The 27,557-nt window shown below is 39.2% G+C and overlaps 1 protein-coding gene across 2 annotated transcripts in view; it reads left to right on the top strand.

Moving 5' to 3' along the window:
* The window catches only part of CASK (calcium/calmodulin dependent serine protein kinase), a 322,704-nt gene that overhangs the window by 62,030 nt on the left and 233,117 nt on the right, over positions 1-27,557 (top strand). For both annotated transcript variants that reach the window (XM_032261683.1, XM_032261682.1), the window contains exon 2: positions 13,347-13,452. In XM_032261683.1, the coding sequence (XP_032117574.1) occupies positions 13,376-13,452 (77 nt within the window). In that variant the 5' untranslated portion in view covers positions 13,347-13,375. The remainder of the gene's footprint in view (positions 1-13,346; positions 13,453-27,557) is intronic.

Raw genomic sequence — 27,557 nt, 5'->3', positions numbered from 1 at the left:
CTGAGGCAGCCCGCCGTTGCCAAGGCAACCTGCCACAGCAGAGAGACTCCGCCTCAACAGAGGCGGGCCACCATCGCCAAAGCAGTTCCAACTACACCTATATAAACAGGACTGCAAGGAAGTTCACTCGGCAGCTGGGCGGAGCCCACAGCAGCTCAGCAAAGCCTCTACAAGCCGACAGTGACTAGGCTGCCTCCTTGCTGGGCAGGGCAGGTCTGAAGGGAAAAAAAAAGAAGGCAGCAGTGTAACAGAGACTCATAAATAAAGCGCTAAATCCCTGGGACAGAGAACCTGGCAACAAAAAGCAGTTTATAAGTTCTGCTGCAGCAGACCTAAACGTACCTGCCCAGCAGCTCTGAATGAACAACAACAGAGCTCACAGCTCACCATTTGAGCTCCTATAAAGAAGAGACCTTCTCCTCAAGCTGCTCCCTGACCCCTATATATCCAAAGAGACACCTCATAAAGGAGAGATCAGATTGACACTAGGCGGGTATCCTTCTGGGACAAAGATAGCAGAAGAAGAAAACTGGTAACAACCCTTACTGTTCAGCAGCTGCTGCAGGTGAACCCCAGGCAAGCAGGGCCTGGAGTGAACCTCAGCAGACCTACTGCAGAGGGGCCAGACTGTCAGAAGGAAAACCAAGAAACAGAAATAACCTCATCATCAACAAACAGAACGTCAATCTGAAAGATTTGAGACCCAGTCTGAAAGCCAGCAACTACAAAGTCGACAGGTGGATAAATCCTTAAAGATGGGAAGAAACCAGCGCAAAAAGGATGAAAACACCCAAAACCAGAACACCTCTCCTCCTACAAGGGATCACAACTCCTCACCAGCAAGGGAACAAGGTTGGAGGGAGAACGAGTGTGATGAAATGACAGAATCAGACTTCAGAAGGTGGGTAGTAAGAAACTTCTGTGAACTTAAAGAACATGTTCTAACCCAATGCAAAGAAACTAAGAACCTTGAAAAAAGATTTGACGAAATGCTAACGAGAATGGACAAAATAGAAAGGAATATAAGTGAATTGATGGAGCTGAAAAACGCAACATGAGAACTTCACGAAGCATGCACAAGTATCAACAGCCGAATTGACCAAGCAGAAGAAAGGATATCAGAGGTCAAAGATCAACTCAATGAAATAAAACGGGAAGGCAAGACTGGAGAAAAAAGGGTAAAAAGGAATGAACAAAATCTCCAAGAAATGTGGGACTATGTGAAAAGACCTAATCTACATTTGATAGGCGTACCTGAATGCGACGAAGAGAATGAATCCAAGCTGGAAAATACTCTTCAGGATATTATCCAGGAAAACTTCCCCAACCTAGCAAGGCAGGCAAACATTCAAGTCCAGGAAATACAGAGAACACCACAAAGATATTCGTCAAGAAGAGCAACCCCAAGGCACATAATCGTCAGATTCACCAGGGTCGAAATGAAGGAGAAAATACTAAGGGCAGCCAGAGAGAAAGGTCGGGTTACCCACAAAGGGAAGCCCATCAGACTCACAGCAGATCTCTCAGCAGAAACCCTACAAGCCAGAAGAGAGTGGGGGCCAATATTCAACATCCTTAAAGAAAAGAACTTTCAACCCAGAATCTCCTATCCAGCCAAACTAAGCTTCATAAGTGAAGGAAAAATAAAATCCTTTGGGAACATGCAAGTACTCAGAGATTTCGTCACCACCAGGCCAGCTCTACAAGAGCTCCTGAAAGAGGCTGTACACATATAAAGGAACAACAAGTACCAGCTCAACTAAAGGGTAAAACACCCAGCTAGCACCAAAATGGCAGTATCAAATTCGCACATAACAATATTAACCCTAAATGCAAATGGACTAAATGCCCCAATCAAAAGACACAGACTGGCAAATTGGATAAAAAACCAAAACCCATCAGTGTGCTGTATCCAGGAAACCCATCTCACATGCAAGGATACACAAAGGCTCAAAATAAAGGGATGGAGGAAGATTTACCAAGCAAAGAGAGAGCAAAAAAAAGCAGGAGTTGCAATTCTCATCTCTGATAAATTAGACTTGAAAGCAACAAAGATCATAAGAGACAAAGAGGGACATTACATAATTGTAAAAGGATCAATGCAACAAGAAGAGCTAAGGATTCTAAATATATACACACCCAATACAGGAGCACCCAGATACATAAGGCAAGTTCTTAATGACTTACAAAGAGACTTAGACTCCCATACAATAATAGTGGGAGACTTTAACACCCCATTGTCAATATTAGACAGATCAACCAGACAGAAAATTAACAAGGATATCCAGGACTTGAACTCAGACCTGGACCAAGCAAACCTAATAGACATTTACAGAACTCTCCACCCCAAATCCACAGAATATACATTCTTCTCAGCACCACATCACACCTACTCTAAAATTGACCACATAATTGGGAGTAAATCACTCCTCAGCAAATGCAAAAGAACGGAAATCGTAACAAACAGTCTCTCAGACCACAGTGCAATCAAGTTAGAACTCAGAATTCAAAAACTAACCCAGAACCGCACAGCTTCATGGAAACTAAACAACCTGCTCTTGAATGTTGACTGGATAAACAATGAAATGAAGACAGAAATAAAGATGTTCTTCGAAACCAATGAGAATGAAGACACAACATACCAGAATCTCTGGGACACATTTAAAGCAGTCTCTAGAGGAAAATATATAGCAATAAGTGCCCATATGAGAAGTAAGGAGAGATCAAAAATTGACACCCTAACGTCAAAACTGAAAGAGCTAGAGGAGCAAGATCAAAAAACCTCAAAGTCTAGCAGAAGACAAGAAATAGCTAAGATCAGAGCAGAACTGAAGGAGATAGAGACACAAAAAACCCTTCAAAAAATCAATAAACCCAGGAGCTGGTTTTTTGAAAAGATCAACAAAATAGACCACTAGCCAGATTAATAAAAAAGAAAAGAGAGAATAACCAAATTGATGCAATAAAAAACGATAAAGGGGATATCACCACAGATTCCACAGAAATTCAAACCATCATCAAAGATTATTACAAACAACTCTATGCACATAAACTAATAAACCTGGAAGAAATGGATAAATTCCTGGACACTTGCCTCCTCCCAAGCCTAAACCAGGAAGAAGCCGAAACCCTGAACAGACCCATAACAAGGTCTGAAGTTGAGGCAGCAATTAAGAGCTTACCACCCAAAAAAAGCCCAGGTCCAGACGGGTTCACAGCCGAATTCTACCAGACATACAAAGAGGAGCTGGTACCATTCCTTCTGAAACTATTCCAAACAATACAAAAAGAGGGAATTCTTCCCAAGTCATTTTATGAGACCAACATCATCCTGATTCCAAAACCCGGCAGGGACTCAACAAGAAAAGAAAACTTCAGGCCAATATCCATGATGAACATAGATGCAAAAATCTTCAATAAAATACTGACAAGCCGATTGCAACAGCACATCAAAAAGCTTATCCACCATGGTCAAGTAGGCTTCATCCCGGGGATGCAAGGCTGGTTCAACATACGCAAGTCTATAAACATAATTCACCACACAAACAGAACCAAAGACAAAAACCACATGATTATATCAATTGATGCAGAGAAGGCCTTTGACAAAATTCAACAGCCGTTTATGCTAAAAACACTCAATAAGCTAGGTATTGATGGAACGTATCTCAAAATAATAAAAGCTATTTACGACAAACCAACAGCCAATATCATACTGAATGGGCAAAAACTGGAAGCATTCCCCTTGAAATGTGGCACCAGACAAGGATGCCCTCTCTCACCACTGCTATCCAATATAGTATTAGAAGTTCTAGCCAGAGCAATCAGGCAAGAAAAAGAAATAAAGGGCATTCAAATAGGAAAGGAGGAAGTCAAATTGTCTCTATTTGCAGACGACATGATTGTATATCTAGAAGACCCCATCGTCTCAGCCCCAAATCTCCTGAAACTGATAAGCAAGTTCAGCAAAGTCTCAGGATACAAAATCAACATGCAAAAATCACATGCATTCCTATACACCAATAACAGACTTAAAGAGAGCCAAATCAAGAACAAACTTCCGTTCACAATTGCTACAAAGAGAATAAAATACCTAGGAATACAACTAACAAGGAACGTAAAGGACCTCTTCAAGGAGAACTACAAGCCACTACTCAACGAAATAAGAGAGGACACAAAGAGATGGAGAAACATTCCATGTTCATGGTTAGGAAGAATCAATATCGTGAAAATGGCCATACTTCCCAAAGTAATTTACAGATTCAATGCTAGCCCCATCAAACTACCAATGACCTTCTTCACAGAACTGGAAAAAACCACCTTAAACTTCATATGGAACCAAAAGAGAGCCCACATAGCCAAGTCAATTCTAAGCAAAAAGAACAAAGCGGGAGGCATCACACTACTGGACTTCAAACTATACTGCAGGGCTACAGTAATCAAAACAGCATGGTACTGGTACGAAAATAGAGATATAGACCAATGGAACAGAACAGAGGTTTCGGAGGCAACACAACATATCTACAACCATCTGATCTTCGACAAACCAGACAAAAACAAGCAATGGGGAAAGGATTCCCTGTTCAATAAATGGTGTTGGGAAAGCTGGCTAGCCATGTGAAGAAAGCAGAAACTGGACCCCTTCCTGACACCTTACACTAAAATTAACTCAAGATGGATTAAAGACTTAAACATAAGACCTAACACCATAAAAACCCTAGAAGAAAATCTAGGCAAAACCATTCAGGACATAGGTGTAGGCAAAGACTTCATGACCAAAACACCAAAAGCATTGACAACAAAAGCCAAAATAGACAAATGGGACCTAATCAAACTCCACAGCTTCTGCACAGTGAAAGAAACAGTCATTAGAGTGAATCGGCAACCAACAGAATGGGAAAAATTTTTTGCAGCTTACCCATCTGACAAAGGGCTGATATCCAGAATTTACAAAGAACTAAAACAGATTTACAAGAAAAAAACTAACAAGCCCATTCAAAAGTGGGCAAAGGATATGAACAGACACTTTACAAAGGAAGACATACATGAGGCCAACAAACATATGAAAAAATGCTCATCATCACTGGTCATCAGAGAAATGCAAATCAAAACAACATTGAGATACCATCTCACGCCAGTTAGAATGGCGATCATTAAAAAATCTGGAGACAACAGATGCTGGAGAGGATGTGGAGAAATAGGAACACTTTTGCACTGTTGGTGGGAGTGTAAATTAGTTCAGCCATTGTGGAAGACAGTGTGGCGATTCCTCAAGGACCTAGAAATAGACATTCCATTTGACCCAGCAATCCCATTACTGGGTATATATCCAAAGGATTACAAATCGTTCTACTATAAGGACACGTGCACACGAACGTTCATTGCAGCACTGTTTACAATAGCAATGACCTGGAAGCAACCCAAATGCCCATCGACGATAGACTGGATAGGGAAAATGTGGCACATATACACCATGGAATATTATGCAGCCATCAAAAATGATGTGTTCGTGTCCTTTGTAGGGACATGGATGAACCTGGAAACCATCATTCTCAGCAAACTGACAGAAGAGCAGAAGATCAAACACCGCATGTTCTCACTCATAGGCAGGTGTTGAACAATGAGAACACATGGACACAGGGAGGGGAGCATCACACACTGGGTCTGTTGGGGGGAAATAGGGGAGGGACGGTGGGGGGTGGGGAGCTGGGGAGAGAGAGCAAGGGGAGAAATGCCAGATGTAGGTGATGGGGAGGAAGGCAGCAAATCACACTGCCACGTGTGTACCTATGCAACAATTTTGCATGTTCTTCACATGTACCCCAAAACCTAAAATGCAATAAAATAAATAAATGGGAAACAAACAAACAAAAAAGCTATGCAGACCCATATGTGATGTAAAGAGCAAAGGGCTTTGCTTATTAGTCTTGGTTCCTCCACTTACTAGCTTTGTGGTTTATGTCATTGAGCCCTGGACCTGTTTCTGCCTCTGTAAAATGGGGAGATATATATGCATATATATGTATATCTATGTCATGCAGGGTTATTACAATAATAATTAAATGAGAACTTATAGAGGAGTACTTGAAAGTCTCAAAGATTGCATTAGATTAACAATAGTGAAGAAATTCTAGATTTAGTTATTAAATGATGGATTTGGGTTATTAAAAGAAGCTATAAGATTTCCTTCTGTGAAAGTATTTTTTAAAAACACATCTGTTTGAATTTAGATTCTTTTTTGAATAACTGACATTATAAATATCTGTAAGAATTACAGAGGAACTCACAATCCAGAGAGGATAAGAATTAAAGCAAGTCAGTTTATCTAGAGCAGCACCATTCCAATTTGGTAGACACTAGCCACATGTAGTTATTGAGCATTTAAAATGTGGCAAGACCAAATTGAGATTTGCTATAAGTGTAAAATATATGCTGGATCTCAAAGACATAGTACAAAAAAAGAATGTAACTTATTTTATTAATTTTAGTATGATTATATGTTGAAATAATACTTTGTACCCATTGAATTGGATAAAATATGCTATTAAAATGAATTTTACCTGTTTCTTTTTACTTTTTTAATGTGGCTACTGGAAAACTTAAAATTATATATGTGGCTCACATTATACTTCAGTTGGATGGTGCTGGGTCCTTGGCCTCCCAAAGTATTAGTGCTGGGTGCAGTGGCTCACACCTGTGATCCTAACACTTTGGGAGGCCAAGGCAGAAAGATTGATTGAGGCCAGGAATTCAAGATCAACCTGGGAAACATAGTGAAACTCTGTCTCTATAAACTATTTAAAAATTACCTGGGCATGGTGGCACATGCCAGTAGCCCAGCTGCTCAGGAGGCTTGAGGTGGGATCATCCCTTGAGCCCAGGAGTTCGAGGTTACAGTAAGCTATTATCATGCCACTGAACTCCAGCATGGGCAACAGAATGAGACCCCAGCTCCAAAAAAAAATCCTTATTGAATGGTCTCGAGCAAACTAAATCTTAAATTTAGATCTTTTAAGTTCAGATGAAGATAAAATGAAGAATTCTCCTGGTTCTCCAAGAACAAATAGTAGTAAAATAATACTTTACAGGAAAGTTATTTTTAAAGCAAACCACTTGAACCAGCTTCCCTAACTTTCCCTTATTTAAGGACCAGTCTGATAGGTAGACCCTGGTGGGATACTCACTTGACTATTGTTGGATAGCCCGAACTTTTTAGGAACTTAATAGTAGTTCTAATGCCATATGGCAGGTTGATTTCATTTAAGTGTGTTTAATTTCGTTTAGAAAATTAAATATTGCTACCTGTATTACTAGTTCCCTTTTTACAGGGAAATAAATTGATAAAATAAATATAGGCACATAGTTAAATATAAGGACACTAAACACAGAAATAGATTACTTTAAAATATTTTTTAAATTTCCTGAGAAATTACAAAATAAGAAAATACAACTTAGCCATAAAAAGGAACGAAATAATGCCATTCATAGTGACCTGGATGGAGTTGGAGACCATTATTCTCTCTCTTTTTTTTTTTTTTTTTTTTTTTTAGGCAGAGTCTCACTCTTGCCCAGGCTGGAATGCGGTGACATGATCTTGGCTCACTGCAACCTCTGCCTCCCTGGTTCAAGCAATTCTTCTGTCTCAGCCTCCTGAGTAGCTGGAACTACAGGTGCATGCCACCATGCCTGGCTGATTTTTGTATTTTTAATAGAGACAGGGTTTCACCATATTGGTCAGGCCGATCTCAAACTCCTAACCTCAGGTGATTCACCTGTCTCGGCCTCCCAAAGTGCTGGGATTACAGGCGTGAGCCACCATGACCAGCTGGAGACCACTATTCTAACTGAAGTAACTCAGGAATGGAAAACCAAACATTGTATGTTCTCACTCATATGTGAGAGCTGAGCTATGGGGACACAAAGGCATAAGAATGACACAATGGACTTTGGGGACTCAGTGGGAAGGGTAGGAGGGGAGGTGAGGGATAAAAGACTACACACTGGGTACAGTGTACACTGCTTGGGCGACTGGTGCACCAGAATCTCAGGAGTCACCACTAAAGAACTTTTCCATGCAACTAAACACCACCTGTTCCACAAAATTATTGAAATTAAAAAAACTACTCATTAAAAAAAAGAAAGTACAAGGAGTGTGAAGAGAGGTACCAGTTACTAGTCTATAAACAAAGCAATACTTCAAAACAGAGATGGTAACCCTGGGTCATGTCATTCACAGGTACATTCTGTGCTAACATCTGTAAGCAGTCAGATAATCACAACTTTAAATCATATTTTTATCATCTGCTTTCAAATTCCTTCCTACTTTGCCTCTAGAGTTGATTTGTAGGCAAATCGTGTTTTTAGTTTGCTATATCAACATGGACTTAATAGCACTTAATACATAATTCTTTAATTCACATTCACATTTAGAAACAAACGTTTTGAGTTTAATATTCATGGAATCTATAGTTGTAATGCATATATAATGTATTTGTTTTTTTAATTGTGCTTATCTATTTGAGCTATTTAATACTTGAATTCAGGAAAACATGAGACCACAGTTTTTCTAGATGGAAGCCATCTTTTGCATCACTGCCCTTATCACTTGAAATATATTTTTATGTTGTTAGTTTTATATTGTCCAGTAACTGTTCTGATTTTAGTTCTGAAATGTCAGATCTGGTGACATTTAAATTGCTTTGAAGGCTGGCCCCCCAGCAATTCTGCCTTTGAGGATGGGTAGGTGATAAGAGACTAGACCAAGGACTTGTTCAGCCATTTACCAAATCGAAATATGTGGCTCAAATGGAGGGGTCTAAAGAGCATCCATTTCTGTTTTCAAACTTTCAGTATACCGAATGTATCATATAGCAAACGGTGAACGTGAAGATAAAAATATAATTTAGACTGGGCACGTTGACTCATGTCTGTAATCCCAGCACTTTGGGAGGCTGAGGCGGTGAACGACTGGAGGTCAGGAATTCAAGACCAGCCTGGCCAACATGGTAAAACCCCATCTGTACTAAAAAAAAAAACAAAAATTAGCCCAGCATGGTGGCAGGCACCTGTAATCCCAGCTACTCAGGAGGTTGATGCAGGAGAATCTCTTGAACCTGGGAGGCGGAGGCTACAGTGAGCCGTGATTGTGCCACTGCTCTCTAGGCTGGGCAACGGAGCAAGACTCTTTCTCAAAAAAGGAAAAATACAAGTTAGTTACATGAAAGAGGTAAAATAGAAAACTGAAAAGAAGAGAAAAGATCAGTTTTAATTGTGGCAAACACCAAATCTGTTTACTTCATGACTCCAGTGTCATAGGATAGAGTTAAAATCAGGCTTTTGATTAGAATAGAGAGGAATGGAAAGAGAGAACTTAAGATGAAAATAGAAGATAGGAAAGGATGAGTTCTAATAAAATGAGAAGCTAAACATCAAAATGAGTAATAAAATTCCTAAGCTTTTCCTAGAATTAGAAGGCAGAACACTCTTGGAGAGGAAAAATCTGCAGGCATGTGATTGATGTTGTCTGGCTCAGCCTGGCCCTCCAGTGCTCTTGTTAAAAGCTTTCCTCATGGTTATGACTTCGCCACACAAACCCCACAGCTTCTTCACATCTCCCCTCCTGCGGTGCCTTTCTAACTACTTTTGGAGATGGAGGCATCTTTCCTGTGCCTCTGATCTCTTCCTTTGCAGTAAACACTGAGCCTGCTGGGCCCCCAGCCCACTGCATGCTGGGCTCCACACATCCAGCTTCTCATTTGAATCTTTTTTGGGGGCGGGGAGGGCTCTGGAGTACATGTGCACATCCTGCATCCTGCAGGATTGTTGCATAGGTACATACATGCCATGGTGGTTTGCTGTCTCTGTCCCCCTCCACCAGTCGCCTATGCCAGGCATTTCTCCCAGTGTTATCCCCACCCCATTCTCCCCACCCCACCCTCATCCCTCTCCTCCACCACCACCCCCCGCCCAGCCCTGTGAGTGTTGTTCCCTTTTCTAAGCCCAAGTGTTCTCATTGTTCATCACCCACCTATGAGTGAAAACAAGCAGTGTTTGGTTTTCTGTTCTTGTGTCAGTTTGCTGAGAATGATGGTTCCTAGGTTCCTCCATGTCTTTACAAAGGACACAAACTTATCATTTTTTATGGCTGCATAGTATTCCATGGTGTGTATGTGCCACATTTTTTTTTTGTCCAGTCTATCATCGATGGGCATTTGGGTTGGTTCTAGGTCTTTGCTATCATAAACAGTGCCATAATGAACATACGTGTGCATGTGTCTTTATGATGGAATGATTTATAATCCTTTGGGTATATACCCAGTAATGCGATTGCTGGGTCAAATGGAATTTCTATTTCTAGGCCCTTGAGGAATCACCACACTGTGTTCCATAATGATTGAACTAATTTACACTCCCACCAACAGTGTAAAAGTGTTCCTTTTTCTCCACATCCTCTCCAGCATCTGTTGTCTCCAGATTTTTTAATGATCACCATTCTAACTGGTGTGAGACGGTATCTCAATGTGGTTTTGATTTGCGTTTCTCTAATAACCAATGATGATGAGCATTTTTTCATGTCTGTTGGCCACATATTTGTCTTCTTTTGAAAAGTGTCTGTTCATATTCTTCGCCCACTCTTGAGTGGGTTTGTTTGTTTTTTTCTTGTAAATCTGCTTTAGTTCTTTGTAGATTCTGGATATTAGCCCATTGTCTGATGGGAAGATTGCGAAAAATTTTTCCCATTCTGTTGGTTGTTGGTTTACTCTAATGGTTGTTTCTTTTGCTTTGCAGAAGCTCTTAAGTTTAATTAGGTCCTATTTGTCTATTTTGGCTTTTGTTGCCATTGCTTTTGGTGTGTTAGTCATGAAGTCCTTGCCTGTGCCTATGTCCTGAATGGTTTTGCCTAGGTTTTCTTTTAGGGTTTTTATGATGTTAGTTCTTATGTTTAAATCTTTAATCCATCTGGAGTTAATTTTTGTATAAGGTGTAAGGAAGGGGTTCAGTTTCAGCTTCCTGCACAAGGCTAGCCAGTTTTCCCAACACCATTTATTAAACAGGGATTCTTTTCCCCGTTGCTTGTTTTTGTCTGGTTTATCAAGGATTAGATGGTTGTAGATGTGTGGCGTTGCTTCCAAGGCCAGTGTTCTGTTCCATTGGTCTATGTCTCTGTTTTGGTACCAGTACCAGGCTGTTTTGATTACAGTAGCCTTGTAGTATAGTTTGAAGTCAGGTAGCGTGATGCCTCCAGGTTTGTTCTTTCTCATTTGAATCTTAACATTGCCCTTTCAAACTGATTTGGTAGACTCTGCAGGTACCACATCATTTGGCACTGCCCCATTTCATTGATTCTAAGGGAGCCATTTGTAGAAGTTAGCAGTCAGCCTGTAGGTGGTAGGACAAAGGCAGGACCAGCACCATGTTTTCTGACTCCAGATCCTTGGGGCTTTTCATCACTGCCACTTACAAACACACAGAGTGCTTCCTTTAAAAAAACAAATAAAACCTTCCCCTTAACCCTGCAATTTCTTTCCTACTGCCAGATTCTTCTAATAAGATCGTGCTCAAACCCAGCATGGCATAATAGAAGGACTGCTGACTTTGGAACTGGGCAGGCCAGGGTTCAAAACCTACCCTTATGATAGCTGTATGACCTTGAACACGTTTCTAAGCCTCAGTTTCCCCATCTGTAAAATACATACCTCACAGGGTGGTTGGGACATCAAATGATAGTGACTATATTAAGTACTTAACCCAGTGACAGGTGTGATAATTTTAATTGATTATGACATAATTGTCTCCTGCATACTGACTTCAACCCTGACTCCTCCACAAAAACCGATCTTGCCCAGAATTTTCATGACCTTTTCTGGCTGAGTCTTAGAGCCTTTCTCAGCTTTCAGCCTTCTCCAGCTACACTTACACCTTAATTTCCTCTATTCCCTTGATTTTCTTAATATTTATTATTGATTCTTTCTTTCCTTGTGGCTTCTCTTTTGTCAAATTTTCTGGCTTCTTTTTCTCATTCAACCCTTATGTAAATGAATCTTCTAAGGTTACATCCACAGTCATTGCTCTGTTGACAAGACTAAGTTGAATTAATAAATCAGAAAGGAGGTAATGTTACTGTTTTGCTTTGTGCAGTACGTCCTTAGCCTTTGTTCTTCATTTCCTGTCTTCCTTCTACTTTCTCATATAAAAATGTCCCATTATATTTTAGTCATCAGCAAACAGATAAAGCCCCAGCGTTATTAGCACTGGATGGCTTTCATTATCCTATTCCATGTAGACATGGCAAGCGATTTCCATGCCCAAACTGTTTTAGATGATGATGATGATGATGATGATGATATTAACAACTTTGTTTTCCAAATAGTATTATAGAGCTTACACAGTAGTCTTACATACATTATTTGGATTTGTTTTTCAGAGTAACACTGTTACTTTGAAGAAGTAGGTAGGTAGAGTTGAGAATTATCTAACACTTTTTTCTTAGATGGAGTTTCACTTTTGTTGCCCAGGTTGGAGTGCAATGGCACAATCTTGGCTCACTGCAACCTCCACCTCCCGAGTTCAAATGATACTCCTGCCTCAGCCTCCTGAGTAGCCGGGATTACAGGCACCTGCCACCATGCCCAGCTAATTTTTTACATTTTTAGTAGAGATGAGGTTTCACCATGTTGGCCAGGCTTGTCTCAAACTCCTGACCTCAAGTGATCCGCCTGTGTTGGCCTCCCAAAGTGCTGGGATTACAGGCATGAGCCACCACACCGAACCCCAGTGCATTTCATAGATGATATTTAAAAAATTCTGACTTGGACTCTAGGAGTAGTATCTTTTCTGTTTAAACCATAGTATTTTTTGCTCCCTATTCCATATAACTTCCCTGATGTGTCTATAAATGCTAGATTTTAGGCTAAAGAATAGACAACATATTTTTATTTTATTTAGGGGAAACTAAGAAAAAGAGGTAAAAAAAAAACAGTAAATTGAGTTATTAGCTTATTAGCAGATCAAGGAAGAGTTACAAATTTGGAGGCTGAGACTTGATTACAAGAGTTGGGGAAAGTATTTGTATATTTATTTTACTTTTGGGGAAAGTATATTAAGAAATGTATACTTTTTTATTAATAAGAACTTATTCTATACTGTACATAGATTTAAGCTTGCAAAAAATATGAAAAGCTATATTGTCAAAGATTTTCAAGGGTAAAAAGTTAAGTTTAAATGGGGGATTTCATCTCTCTAGTTAGAGAAGTATTCATGTTACCATAGATCACATCCATTCATTCATCATTCACTCTAATTGTCTTTTGTTCCTACCTAATGAAGTATGCTGTATATTTGTTTTACAGATCTAAAGCGGGAAGCCAGTATCTGTCATATGCTGAAACATCCACACATTGTAGAGTTATTGGAGACATATAGCTCAGATGGAATGCTTTACATGGTTTTCGAATTGTGAGTGTGTATTTTAATTCTTAAAGGGTGAAACTTTAAGCTATGTTGGTTTGGGATAACGCTAACACTTTTCTCTTGGAATTTAATAGCAGTTGTGAACTTAGCTGTTCAGAAAGACCTAAAGTCACAAGAAAAAAAGATTATGTCATCATAAGGTTTACAGTGGCCAAAGATGTAAAAGCTGGGCGTATTCAGTTACTCTCCTGCTTTCAGCACACTTCAGAGAAGAGACTCCAAAAGAAAAATCGAGTTCAGAGGGATAGGAGGGCCCCAAAATATAAACTTCTGACCAATAGGAGTCCTAGTGAAGAAGAGTAAGATGAAAGTGGAGGTGTCCATGTAGCAAACTCTTGGCAACTAAAAACAAGTAATGACAGACTTAGCTTCCTTTTTTGATATCACCATATGGCATATAAGGGCAATTCTATAGATCAGTTTATCTTGATTTCAGTAAGCCACTTGATACGTTTTTCACAGAATTTTTGTCAGTAAGATGGAGAAATGTGAGCTAAGGATAGTACAACTGGGTCATCCAGCTCTGGTCGGATGATTGTGTCCAAAGAGATTGTATAAAGCTTTATAGGACAGCATCCTGCAGGGTTTTATCTTTGATCCTATTCTGTTCAAAATTGTAGTCAGGCCGGGAGTGGTGACTCATGCCTGTAATCTCAGTGCTTTGGGAGTCTAAAGCAGGGAGGATTGCTTGAGGCCAGGAGTTCGAGACCAGCCTGGGAAATGTACCAATGCCTGTCTCTCTCTCTTTTTTTTTTTTTTTTTCCTGTCTCTCTTTTTTTTTCCTTTAAAAAAAAAGGGTTGAAATAAGTAATTTTTTTAAAAAAAAAAAAAAAAAAAAAAAAAAAAAACAGAAGATATGCTTGCTAAATATTCAAAAGATACCAAGATTAGAGGGTGTATTCATTACCTATTGCTTCATAACAAATACTAAAATGTAATGGTGTAAAACAACATACATTTACTATCTCAGTCTCTGTACATCAGAAATGTGGGTACAACTTAGCAGGGTCCTCTGGCTCTGGATCTCTCACAGGTGATAATAAAGCTGTTGGCCAGGGCTAACATCATTTTGAGGCTCCTCTAGAGCATGGATCTGCTTCCAAGCTCATTCACATGATTGTTGGCAGTCTAACCTTCCTCACAGGCTATTGGCCTGAGGGCCACAATTCCTTAAGAGCTGTTGGCCTAACCCTTCCTTAGTTCATTGTCAGGTGGGCCTCTCCATAGAGCAACTTACAGCATGGCAGTTGGCTTCATCAGAGCAAGCAAGCAAGAGGACAAGAGAATGTGGACAAGACAGAAGTCACGGTCTCGTAAGCTAATCCCCAGAATTACACACCATCACTTCCGCAGTTACAGATGAGTCACTAGATCCAGCCCATACATGGATGGGATTATACCAGGGCCTGAATATCAGGAGGCAAGGACCACTGAGAGGCATTTCACAAGTTGCCCCCTACAAAGGGCTAGCTAACACAGTGGCTATGTACATCAAAATTCAAAAATATTTTTACAAGTTTGTAGCAAAGGAGCTGAAACAAGGTGAAATTTGAGACCAGTTAATGTTAACTCCTTCATTCAAAAATGAGTAAGCGCAAGATTAGTGTGAATTTAGTTGTGACTATGTGAAAAAAGATGTAAACATTTTAGTTGTTGTTTGCAACAGGGTAAAAAGCCCTAAATGGAAGGTTAGGCTACATTAATTAGGAGTAGATAGTATTCAGAACAAAGCCATACTCCCCCTGTTTATCCTGGAGTGTTCACAGTAAGCAGAACACTGGAATGTCTGCGGAATTGGATAACCAGAATGGAAAGGAGCCTGGAAATTGTGTCATAGAGACACAGCCTTCAAAGGCTTTTCTGGCAAAACTGCTAAAAGAATTTTGAGACCAGGTGTGGTGGCTTGTGCCTATAATCCCAGCACCTTGGGAGGCCAAGGCAGGAGGATTGCTTGAGCTCAGGAATTCGAGACCAGCCTGGGCAACATGTTAAAACCCTGTCTCTACAAAAAGTATGAAAACTAGCAGTTGGGCATGATGGCACACACCTGTAGTCCCAGTTACTTGGGGAGCTGAAGTCGGAGAATCCCCTCAGCCTGGGAAATCAATGCTACAGTGAGCCATGATTGCACCACTGTACTCTAGCCTGGGTAACAGAACAAGACCCTTCCTAAAAAAAGAAGAATTTTGAAAAACATATGTATCCCTTCACATGTTTTTAGGTTGATATATAAAAACTTTTATTGTGAGAATATAATTCTTAGTATCTTGAATATTCTTTTTTTTCTACTTCTGAAAACAGACTTTTAGACTTATCAAAAAACTTTAAGTTTTATTTTCTTTGATTTTCTTTGTATTCTGCTTTTATTATTTTAAATATATATTTTATTGCACTTTAGGTTCTGGGATACATGTGCAAAACATGCAGGATTGTTGCATAGGTGCATACATGGCAATGTGGTTTGCTGCCTCCATCCCCCTGTCACCTATATCTGGCATTTCTCCCCATGTTATCCCTCCCCAACCTCCCTACCCCACACTGTCCCTCCCCTATTCCCCCCAACATACCCCAGTATGTGATGCTCCCCTCCCTGTGTCCATGTGTTCTCATTGTTCAACACCTGCCTATAAGTGAGAACATGCAGTGTTTGTTTTTCTGTTCTTGTGTCAGTTTACTAAGAATGATGGTTTCCATATTCATCCATGACCCTACAAAGTGAATATTCTTTTAAATATGCTCTCTTTTTGAAACAGAGTCTCACTCTGTCACCCAGGCTGGAGTACAGTGGCACAATCTCAGCTCACTGCAACCTCTGCCTCCGGGGTTCAAGTGATTCCCCTGCCTCAGCCTTCCAAGTAGCTGGGGCTACAGGCGTGCGCCACCATGCCTGGCTAATTTTTGCATTACTTAGTAGAGATGGGGTTTTACCAAGTTGGCCAGACTCCTGACCTTGTGATACGCCTGCCTCTGCCTCCTAAAGTGCTGGAATTGCAGGCGTGAGCCACCACGCCCAGCCTTAAATATATTTTCTGCACAACTGTAGAATTGCCTGTTTATCTCATTCACTGTATTGAAAATGTCTGCTATGTGACCCACATGGCAATACTAGTCCTTATTGTCAAATCACTCAGCCAAATCAGACTCATTTTCTATCAGGGAAAAAAAAATCTGACTTCGTTTTTCAAACAAAATTAAAGTGTTAAATGGACATCCCTGTGACACTCATCTTACTATTGATTTTGAATTCTAAAACAGCTTACCATGAATATATTGCCTGGATAAAGTAAGGTGGCACCTCCCTTTTTTTCTCAAACTCTCTTTGTTTTGCTTTCAAGGGTCTCTTCCTCCCTCAGGGTCCATGCATTTCCCAGTAGTCTCTTTGAAGTTAGGCTTTTTGGAATGGAGGAGTAGTTTGCCTTTTGGATGGGTAATTGTAGATGTGTAGATAGGTGATTGTAGATGTGGAGATGTAAAAGAAAAACAGACCACAGACTTGTTTTCAGACAGACAAAATTATGGAAAATAAAGATATGGAAATTGATTACCTTAAAAATATCCTAGTTCATGTGTCCCCTGGAAGGACTTTGGGTATTCTCAGAGATACCCAAATCCGAGGTTGAAGACCACTGGCATAGAAGAGCTTTTGAAAAGACTGGGAAGCTTTAGTTATCCATAAATGTATTCTTTTTATTATTCTTCTAGAAGAGTCCCCAAAGCAGAAGCCCATAGATAGAACATAATCAATGTCCGCAGTTAATTTGAAAGACTGTCATATATAAGACTATATATATATATATATATATACTTCTTGAGTGCAGCATCAGAGGCTGTAACTAGAATCAACAAGTGGCAGACATCACCTCTAAGTAAAGAAGACCTTTTTCGTGATTAGACTTACTCCATGAGTGAAGCAGGCTGTCTCGCAGACTATGCAATTCCGCACTAGAAGCACTCAAGTTGAAGCTAGATTCATCCAAGCGGGCTGAAGATAAGATTTTAATTTTGGACTAGAGAGAACATCTAACATCCCTTCTAATTTTGAGTATTATAATTCTTTTTTTTTTTTTTTTTTTTTTTTGAGACAGAGCAAGACTGTCTCCAGGCTGGAGTGCAGGGGTGTGATCTTGGCTCTCTGAAACCTCTGCCTCCCGGGTTCAAGCCACTCCCCTCCCTCAGCCTCCCAAGTAGTTGGGACTACAGGCGCACATCACCATACTTGGGTAATTTTTGTATTTTTAGTAGAGACCCCTCCTCGGCCTCTCAAAGTGCTGGGATTACAGGCATGAGCCACCATGCCCGGCCAAGATACTGTAATTCTTTTAAAATTACTTTTCTGGTTTAGCTTTATTCAAGAAATCTATTTCTGTCTGTGTGTTTATTTTCTGAGTGCAGTGGCACCATCTCAGCTCACTTCAGCCTCTGCCTCCTGGGTTCAAGGGATTCTTTGCCTCAGCTTCCCATGTAGCTGGGACTACAGGCCCGTGCCACCACACTTGGCTAATTTTTGTATTTATTGAAGAGACGAGGTTTTATCATGTTGGCCAGGCTGGTCTCACACTCCTGGCCTCAAGTGATCCACCCTCCTCAGCCTCCCAAAATTCTGGGATTACAGGTGTGAGCCACCATACCCAGCCTCCTGAAAAGCAAGTTTTATCATATACTATAAAATAATGATCACAGAAAGAAAATTTTAAAACTTTGCCCAAATTTCACCATATATGCTATTTGTATCAAAGGGGCCTAAGTGACAGTGTAGCAGAGAAAAGAGGATCTTTGGTTTCATAAAACCTGGGTTAGTATCCCAGCTCTGTCACTTTTACTAATTATGTGAGGTTAGCATAATTAGTTTATAAGTTTAAAGCATACTTAAATACAGGTCAAGTCTTAAAAGTTCCCTGAGCCTCAGTTTGCTTACCTTCAGAGTCTTCCTAAGATTATGAGAACTAGATGAGAAACTGTATGTGACTTCCCTTTGTAAATATTCAAGTGCTTTCTAACTATAAAGTATTATTTCCAGTGGCCTTAACAGGCTAGTTTTAGTCCTTCATTGTTGAAGTAGTCTGTATGGGATTTTATGTAACTAATTTTGACTTAGTTGTGATTAAAATAATTTATTGATGGCTGAATATCAAGATGAGACCTTGTTAAGTTGGATATTTTCCAGTGACCTGATCCCAGTGTTAACCCAAATCACTAGAACATGGCCTTCTATTTTATTTCTTTCTTTCTTTCTTTCTTTTTTTTTTAACTGTTTAATTGTGGAAGATTTCAAATGAAAAGAGAGAATAGTATAATAAACCCCAGCATACTGGCCACCAAGCTTCAATAGTTATCAAAACATTTTGCCATTCCTATTCTGTTCTTCCTGATGTCTTTTTCTCCCTTGGAGATTTCTAAAGCACTATCATTTCACCTAGAAATACTCTTATTTGTATTTCTAACAGATAAGGATTTTTAAAATGACCATATTATTATACCTAACAAAATCAACAAGAATTCCTCAATACCATGTCATGATCAGTTGATATTCAATTTTCCCTGATTGAACATGAATTTTAAATGACAGATTTCTAAATTTAGAATTGTTTTATTAGCTCTAGGGACCTGGAAGTAGATTATAAATTCAGTTAAAATAGTTATTTTTCAAAAGGGCCAGAAACAAAATAGAAATAGAAAATTATTCTTTGTATAATTGTTTTGTAAATTTACCTCAACAATTGGCCTTGCCCAGTTTTGTGCATCCTCCTTGATCTCCTGGGTTTCAAACAAACAAACAAACCAAAAATATTGGTTACTGTAAGATTTAAGGTCATGTGGATCAAAAAGCAAAGCCAATGCACTTGTGTATAGTTCCACCTACTGGCTAGGTGAGAGATTGCTTCTATAGCTGCAATGTGGACTAAGCTACTCCAGAATTAGTTCCATGTTTCTGGCAATAGATGTAATTGCCCCTAGCATTTAGGGGCTCATTGCTTAGGTTATAGGTTATCTGGATTCTTTTTACAGTTTTCATAACATGACACCCATACAGTGTAGACAATTAAAGGCAAAATATAAAATAAAATTAGGTCAGTTAATTTTGTTGTTTGTTGGCTACTTAGAAACAGCACTTACCGTTTTGGTGGAGAAAAGGCTAAACAAAACAACGTTGATATTTGGATTATCAGTGAGTTTCTTAATATGATGTCCATATCTGTCTTTGCCACAGACTATGTATAACCAACACTCTTCTTTCTTCCTAAACTGAAGTCATGAAATTATATGGCCCAAGAATGTTGTTTATCATGTTAGAAAAATCCTTAGAACTAGTTGATGGCTGGGCCCAGTGGCTTATGCTTATGATCCCAGAATTTTGAGAGGCCAAGGCAGGAGGATCACTTGAGCCCAGGAGTTTGAGACCAGCCTGGGCAATATAGTGAGACCTCATCTCTATGGAAAAAATTTAAAAATTAGCCAAGCATGGTGGCACACACCTGTAGTCCCAGCTACTTGAGCTAGGGGGGCAGAGTTTGCAATGAGCCAAGACCATGCCACTGCACTCTAGCATGGGCAACAAAGTGAGACCCTGTCTCAAAAATAACAAGCGGGACGCGGTGGCTCACACCTGTAATCACAGCACTTTGGGAGGCTGAGACAGATGGATTACCTGAGGTCAGGAGTTTCAGACCAGCCTGGCCAATATGGCAAAACCTTGTCTCTACAAAAATACAAAAATTAGTTGGGTTTGGTGGCGCACACCTGTAATCCCAGCTACTCAGGAGGCGGAGGCAGGAGAATCGCTTGAACCCAGAAGGCAGTGGTTGCAGTGAGCTGCAACTGCCCTCCAGCCTGGGTGACAAAGCAAGACTCTATCTCTAAAAATAATAATAATAGTAATAATAATAATAACTAGTTGATATCTGCTTAATCACAAATGGTTTATAAGTTTAAAGCATACTTAAATACAGAGACTCACAAAACCAGAATTTTAGATATGGAAAAGATTAGATTAGTAAATTTCAAATTTTAAAACCCAGTATAAAACTTGTTAAACAAGCGGGAACCCAGGTCCCACCCCAGACATTCGCTTTTGCAGATGTGAGTTCTGACGGGGCAGGTCACGAGATGATTGACCTTTAAAATAGGGGTAATACAACTTAAAGGCTATATCATCATTTTCCCAACACACACAGTAATTTTGTAGACATCTGCATATGTTTGCACATCCATTACTTTGGGATTACACTTAAATTTGAACCTGTCTGTAGCAATTTGCTGAAACATATTTTAAATACAGGTTCAGTTTTGAAGACAGGCTGAGTTGGGTTATCCCCACAAATTAAATATTTATTTCTAAGTAACACATTTGGGCTTGTCTTTAGTAGTGTCTGGTACTTGAGTTAAGCTGTAAATCCTAAATTGGCTGGCCAAGGAATTTTAATTACCTTACTACAGAGTGATTACATATACCATGGGGAGACTTTTACAATAATTAAATATGGATTTAAAACACATCTGACATGAAAACAATAGTTTGTATCTTTTAAAATAATATTAGCAGTTTGTGTTTTTGTAGCTGACAAAGGTGATAAACTGAAAACCCTTTTTAAATTTTATTTTATTTTATTTTGGTCTAGTATTTATGCCTGGGGAAGGGAGTGTTTGTGAAATTTATTTATACTGATAGAGTGGAACTGATACTACTTACCAACAAACTTGCTGCTTAAGGGAAAATATGTATGTCTCATACCAAGCAATAAATATCTGCACTGTAGCATTTTAATCTATTTGAAGATTTGTACATGTTTTCATAACTAGTCTTATATAATCTATTTTGATTTTTTGTTTTTATACGTGATGATATAAATTGCTATTTGTTTTTTCAGCAAAGTAAACATTTCTCTTGACTCACAGTATCAAAATGTTCAGTTGATTTTAGTTTTACAAACTATGTATCAGGGATTCCCAAGACCACCCTTAGGCTTCATGATTCACTAAGAAAACTCAAAGGACTCAGCATATAGTCATAGTCACAGCTATGATTTATTATAGCTAAAGGATATAAAGAGAAATCAGCAAACGAAGAAGATGCATGAGTTGAAGTCCAGGGGAAACCAAGCACAAGCTTTCAAGGGTCCTCTCCCAGCAATGAGTTGTGGCCACACGTGTGAAGTGGTGCCAACCAGGGAAGCTTATTAAAGACTTGGTGCCCTGGGTTTTTATTGGGGGCTGGTCACATAGGCATCTTCCACTTGGAGTCTTAACCAAATTCCAGACTCCCAGAAAGAAAGCAGGTGTTCAGCATAAATCATATTGTTAGCACAAACAGTTAAGACACAGTGAGTCACACTTTTCAGTTAGGAATGTAGGGACCCTCCTAAAATCCAAGTTCCCAGATATGCCTCTCAAGGGCCAACTTTAGTAGGCCTTTGAAGCCTTTCACGAGATAGTAGTTTAGGCCTGCAATGTTAACTCTTGTGCACAAACTAAAATAGAGATAAATAGAAGAAGGGTTTTAAAAGGTTGATATAAACTGCTGAATCTACAAACAAAATATAACTACCTATAAAGATAATGACAGGGTTTGGAGTTTTGGGGTTGTTGTTATTGTTGTTGTTTTCATTTTAACTGTAAATACAGTATCATTTTTACAACTGTTAAAAAAGATTTAGGTGATCAGATTTTTGTATAAAACAAATCCTGGATTGAGATGTTACAGTGTAGAACAGATTTTAAACTTTGAATGCTATATTAGAAAATAAGCTATATTCAGATGCTACTATCTTAGAAATACATTTGAAGTTGTAACTAATAATTTTTCTTCTATGAAAACTAATCTTCAAGCTACTAAAATAATTTTGAATAAATTTGTGTACATATAAAACATGAAGAAATTCAGTTAATTTTCTGTTATTTAAAAGAAGTATAGTTTGTTCATTTAAAAATAAAAATTATTGGCCAGGCATGGTGGCTCATGCCTATAATTCCAGCACTTTGGGAGACCAAGGCAGGCAGATCACTTGAGGTCAGGAGTTTGAGACCAGCCTGGCCAACATGGTGAAACCCTATCTCTACTAAAAATATAAAAATTAGCCAGGTATGGTGGGGGGCACCTGTAATCCCACCTACTCAGGAGGCTGAGGTAGGAGAATCACTTGAACCTGGGAGCCAAGATCGCACGAGTGCACTCCAGCCTGGGCAATAGAGCAAGACTCAGTCTCAAAAACAAAAAATTCTTAGTGTACAACCTTTGCCATATACATAACTTGTAAAAAATTAGAAATTATGAAAAATTTTGGTAAAAAATAAGTTATGTCATAAAAATAATGCCATAATTTTGTCATTAAAAATTATGACCAAAATAAATGTCATTCACAAATATTTTGGATCATTTTCTTCTATTGGAAGCATTTTGCTATACCACTAAATATTTTTTGGATATAGTATTTTAATGACTTCATTAAGACATCTAAATGTGTGCATGTGCGATATTTAATTTAATAATTTCCCCATAGTTTAATATTGACATTGTTTTTCTCTACTAGAAATAATGTTATAATTAATATGTTGTACATAATTACTTGTTCATGCCCCTTGATTGCTTTGTTTTCTCAGAATACATTTTTGAAAGTAGAATAGCTTGGTGAAAGAGTATATGAATACATACAAATACGTACATCATACTTAGATTTAACCTTTTTCTCAATACAATGCATCACATTTTGAAAAATACATACACATAAATATACAACGTAAAGAATTATTGTAGAAGTGAACAACCATGTACAACCCAGGTCAAGAAATTTAAAAACTGCCAGTACCTCAACAGCACCTGAGTTCCCCTTTCTGATCGTAATCCCCTTCTTCTCTAAGAAATAACTTTAATCTGGACTTCACTTCTGTGCTTTTTTATCCCTAGCACAGATAGGAATCAAATAGGAATCCTCAAATAATAAAATTCAGTGTTGTCTGCTAAAATCTTTTTTTTTTTTTTTTTTTTTTTTTGAGACAGCCTAACTCTGTAGCCCAGGCTGGAGTGCAATGCTATGTCAGTTCACTGCAACCTCCGCCTCCCAGGTTCAAGCAATTCTCATCCCTTAGCCTCTTGAGTAGCTGAGATTACAGGCGTGCACTACCACACCTGGCTGATGTTTGTATTTTTAGTAGAGACAGGGTTTCACCATGTTAGTTAGGCTGATCTCAAACTCTTGACCTCAAGTGATCTGCCTGACTCAGCCTCCCAAAGTGCTGGGATTACAGGCATGAGCCACCACACCCGGCCTAAAATCTTTATTTGAATAGAATCCTATAGTATATACTCTATTTTTGGTCTCTGAGATTCATCTGGTTGCTTTTTGCAGCTGTTCATTTATTTTATTGCTATGTAGTATTGCATGAACAAACTTGCACTATTTGTTCATTTTAATGTTAATGAATATTTGGGTGGTTCCCAGATTTGGCTATTTTGTAGAGCAGATCCTTCCACCTTGTTCTTCTTTCAGGCATGTTTTAAGAGATGTACTTGTCTGCATTTCTCATATACATTTTAGAATGAGGTTGTCGATTTCTACCAAAACAAAAAAACTATTGAGATTTTTTCTTGAATTACTATGTCAAATCTTGATGGCAATTTGAGAATAATTGACATGTTTACAGTGTTGAATCATCCAATTCATGAGCATAGTGTCTATCTTCCCATTTATTTAGCTCTTTTTCTTTCAGTAAAGTTTTATATGTTCCTCTATAGAGGTTGTATACATCTGTATTAGATTTATGTATTGTTAGATTTATTCTTAGGTATTTGCTTTTAAGGATAAGTCAGTTTCTCTCACTTTCCCTTTCCTTGTACTAACTTTCTATTTGTGTTCCTTTCTATTCATCAGTCTTCGTTAATTCCAATAATTAATCTGTAGGATCATTTGGATTTTCTGCATACATAATCATATCATCTGTGTATAAGGAGGATTTGATTTGTCTTTTCCATTTTTTTTTTACATTTTCTTTTCTTGACTTTATTACAATGGATAAAACATTCAGGACAATGGTGATGGCAGTTATCTTATTTCTAATTTCTAATCTTAGAGTTTGCTAAGCATGAATGGATCATGAATTTTATCAAATGCTTTTTTCTGCATATGCAGTCATGCATCCTATAATGATATTTCAGTCAACAACAGACTGCATATACATGGATGCTCTCATAAGTGTATAATGGAGCTGAAAAATTCCTATCGACTAGTGATATCATAGCTGTCATAACATTGTAGCTCAGCACATCACTCACATGTTTGTGGTGATGCTGCTGTAAACAAACCTGTGCTAGCAGTCATATAAAAGTATAGCACACATAATTATGTACAGCACACAATACTTGATAATAAACATCTATATTAATGGTTTACGTATTTTCTATACTTTTATTGTTTAGAGTATGCTGCTACTTATTTTATTTTTTAAAGTTAACTGTAAAACATCCTCAGGCAGGTCCTTCAGGAGGTATTCCAAAAGCAGGCATTGTCATCATAAGAGATGACAGCTTCATGCATGTTATTTTCCCTGAAGACCTTCCAGTGGGACAAGATGTGGAGGTGGAAGACAGTGATATTGATGATCCTGACCCTGTGTAGGCTATAATAATGCGTGTGCCTTTGTGGGGTTTTTGTTTTTTTCAGGTTTTTTTTTTTTTTTTTTTTTTTTTTTTTTTTTTGAGATGGAGTTTCACTCTTGTTACCCAGGCTGGAGTGCAATGGCGCGATCTCGGCTCACCGCAACTTCTGCCTCCTGGGTTCAGGCAATTCTCCTGCCTCAGCCTCCCGAGTAGCTGGGACCACAGGCGTGCGCCACCATGCCCAGCTAATTTTTGTATTTTTTAGTAGAGACGGGGTTTCACCGTGTTGACCAGGATGGTCTCGATCTCTTGACCTCGTGATCCACCCACCTCGGCCTCCCAAAGTGCTGGGATTTTAGGCATGAGCCACCGCACCCAGCCCTTTCTTTCTTTTTTTTTTTTTTTTTGAGACGGAGTCTCACTCTTGGCACTCAGGCTGTAGTGCCATGGTGGGATCTCGGCTCACTGCAACCTCCGCCTCTTGGGTTCAAGCGATTCTCCCACCTCAGCCTCCAGAGTAGCTGGGATTACAGGTGCCTGCCACCATACCCTGCTATTTTTTGTATTTTTAGTAGAGACAGAGTTTCACCATGTTAACCAGGCTGGTCTTAAAATCCTGACCTCAAGTGATCCACCCGCCTCAGCCTCCTAAAGTGCTGGGATTACAGGCATGAGCTACCATGCCCAGCCATGCCTTTGTTTTTTTAACAAAAAGGTATAAAAGGTAAAACATAAATTAAAAATTTCAAAAATAGAAAAAGCTTATAGAATAAGGATATAAAGAAAGAAAATATTTTTGTAGAGCTATACAATGTGTTTTAAGCTAAGTATTATTACAAGAGTCAAAAAGGTTTAAAAAATTTTTAAGTTTATTATATAAAAAATCTGTAGTAAGCTAAGATTTATTATTGAAGAAAGAAAAATATTTTTATATCAATTTAGGGTAGCCTAAGTGTACAGTGTCTATAAAGTCTGCAGTAGTAGAAAGTATGTCCTAGGCCTTCTCATTCGCTAACCACTCACTGACTTACCCAGAGCAACTTTCATGAATGCAAGTTCCATTCATGGTAAGTGCCCTGTACTGGTGTACCTTTTTTTATCTTTTATACCATATTTTGATTGTACCCTTACTATGTTTAGCTATGTTTAGATATGTATTACAATTGCCTACAGCATTCAGCACAGTCACATACTATGCAGGTTTGTAGCCTATATCCCCATAGTTAGCAACACATGACTATATTGAAATAAGTACATAATACCATCCTTCAATCTATTGCCACAGTGGATTGCACTGATTCTTCGGTTAACCAAACCTGGTCATGATTTATAATCCTCATAATCCTTTTTACATATTGCTGGGTTTGGTTTAGGTTTTCTATGTCTCTCTTTTTTATTTTATCTTTACTTTTTTATTTTTGAGACAGGGTCTCATTCTGTCACCCAGGCCATAGAGCAGTGGCACCATCACAGCTCACTGCAGCCTAAACCTCCTGGGCTCAGTTATTCCTCTTACCTCAGCCCCCTTCTGAGTAGCTGGAACCACAGGTGAGCCACCATGCCTGGCTAATTTTGTAGAAATGAGGGTTTGCCATGTTGCCCAGGCTGGTCTCAAACTCCTGGGCTCAAGTGATTCATCCGCGCAGCCTCCCAGAGTGCTGGGATTCTGGCGTTAACCACTGTACCTGGCCTGGTTTTCATACCTAGATTACACTAGGCTCATAAAATGAATTGGGGGGTGTTCTCTGAGTTTTTTTGTTGTTATGATTGATTGATTGATTGAGACGGAATTTCGCTCCTGTCACCCAGGCTGGAGTGCAGTGGCGAGATCTCAGCTCACTGCAACCTCTGCCTCCTGGGTTCAAGCAATTCTCCTGCCTCAGCCTCCCAAGTAGTTGGAACTACAGGCGTGTGCCACCACGCCCAGCTAATTTTTTGTATTTTTGGTAGAGACAGGATTTCACAGTGTTGGCCAGGCAGGTCTCGAACTCCTGACTTCAGATGATCTGCCCACCTCGGGCTCCCCAAGTGGTGGGGCTACAGATGTGAGCCACCATGCCCAGTGTCTATTGTTCTCTTTATATGATTTGTAGAACTCACCTCTAAATCCATCCAGGCCAGAGTCAATCTTGGTTCAATTCCTTAAATATTTATAGGAATATTCAGGGTTTTTATTCATTACTGTGTCACTTTTAGTAATGACAACTTGTAGCTTTGTAATTCGGTTTTTCTGTTTGTTTGGTTTTTTTTTGAGACAGAGTCTCGATCTGTTGTCCAGGCTGGAGCCCAGTGGCGTGATCTCAGCTCACTGCAACCTCCACCTCCAAGGTTCAGGTGATTCTCCTGCCTCAGCCTCCCAAGTAGCTGGGATTACAGGCATCCGCTATCACACCTGGCTAATTTTTGGATTTTTAGTAGAGGAGTTTCACCGTACTGGCCAGACTGGTCTCAAACTCCTGACCTCAAGTGATCTGCGCCTTAGCCTCCCAAAGTGCTAGGATTA

The sequence above is a fragment of the Sapajus apella genome, unplaced genomic scaffold (assembly GCF_009761245.1).
Source record: "Sapajus apella isolate SASKATOON/1434 unplaced genomic scaffold, GSC_monkey_1.0 scaffold125, whole genome shotgun sequence".
Lineage (NCBI taxonomy): Eukaryota > Metazoa > Chordata > Mammalia > Primates > Cebidae > Sapajus > Sapajus apella.
The sequence above is the reverse complement of the archived record's forward strand: the minus strand, read 5'-3'. Positions and strand labels throughout refer to the sequence as shown.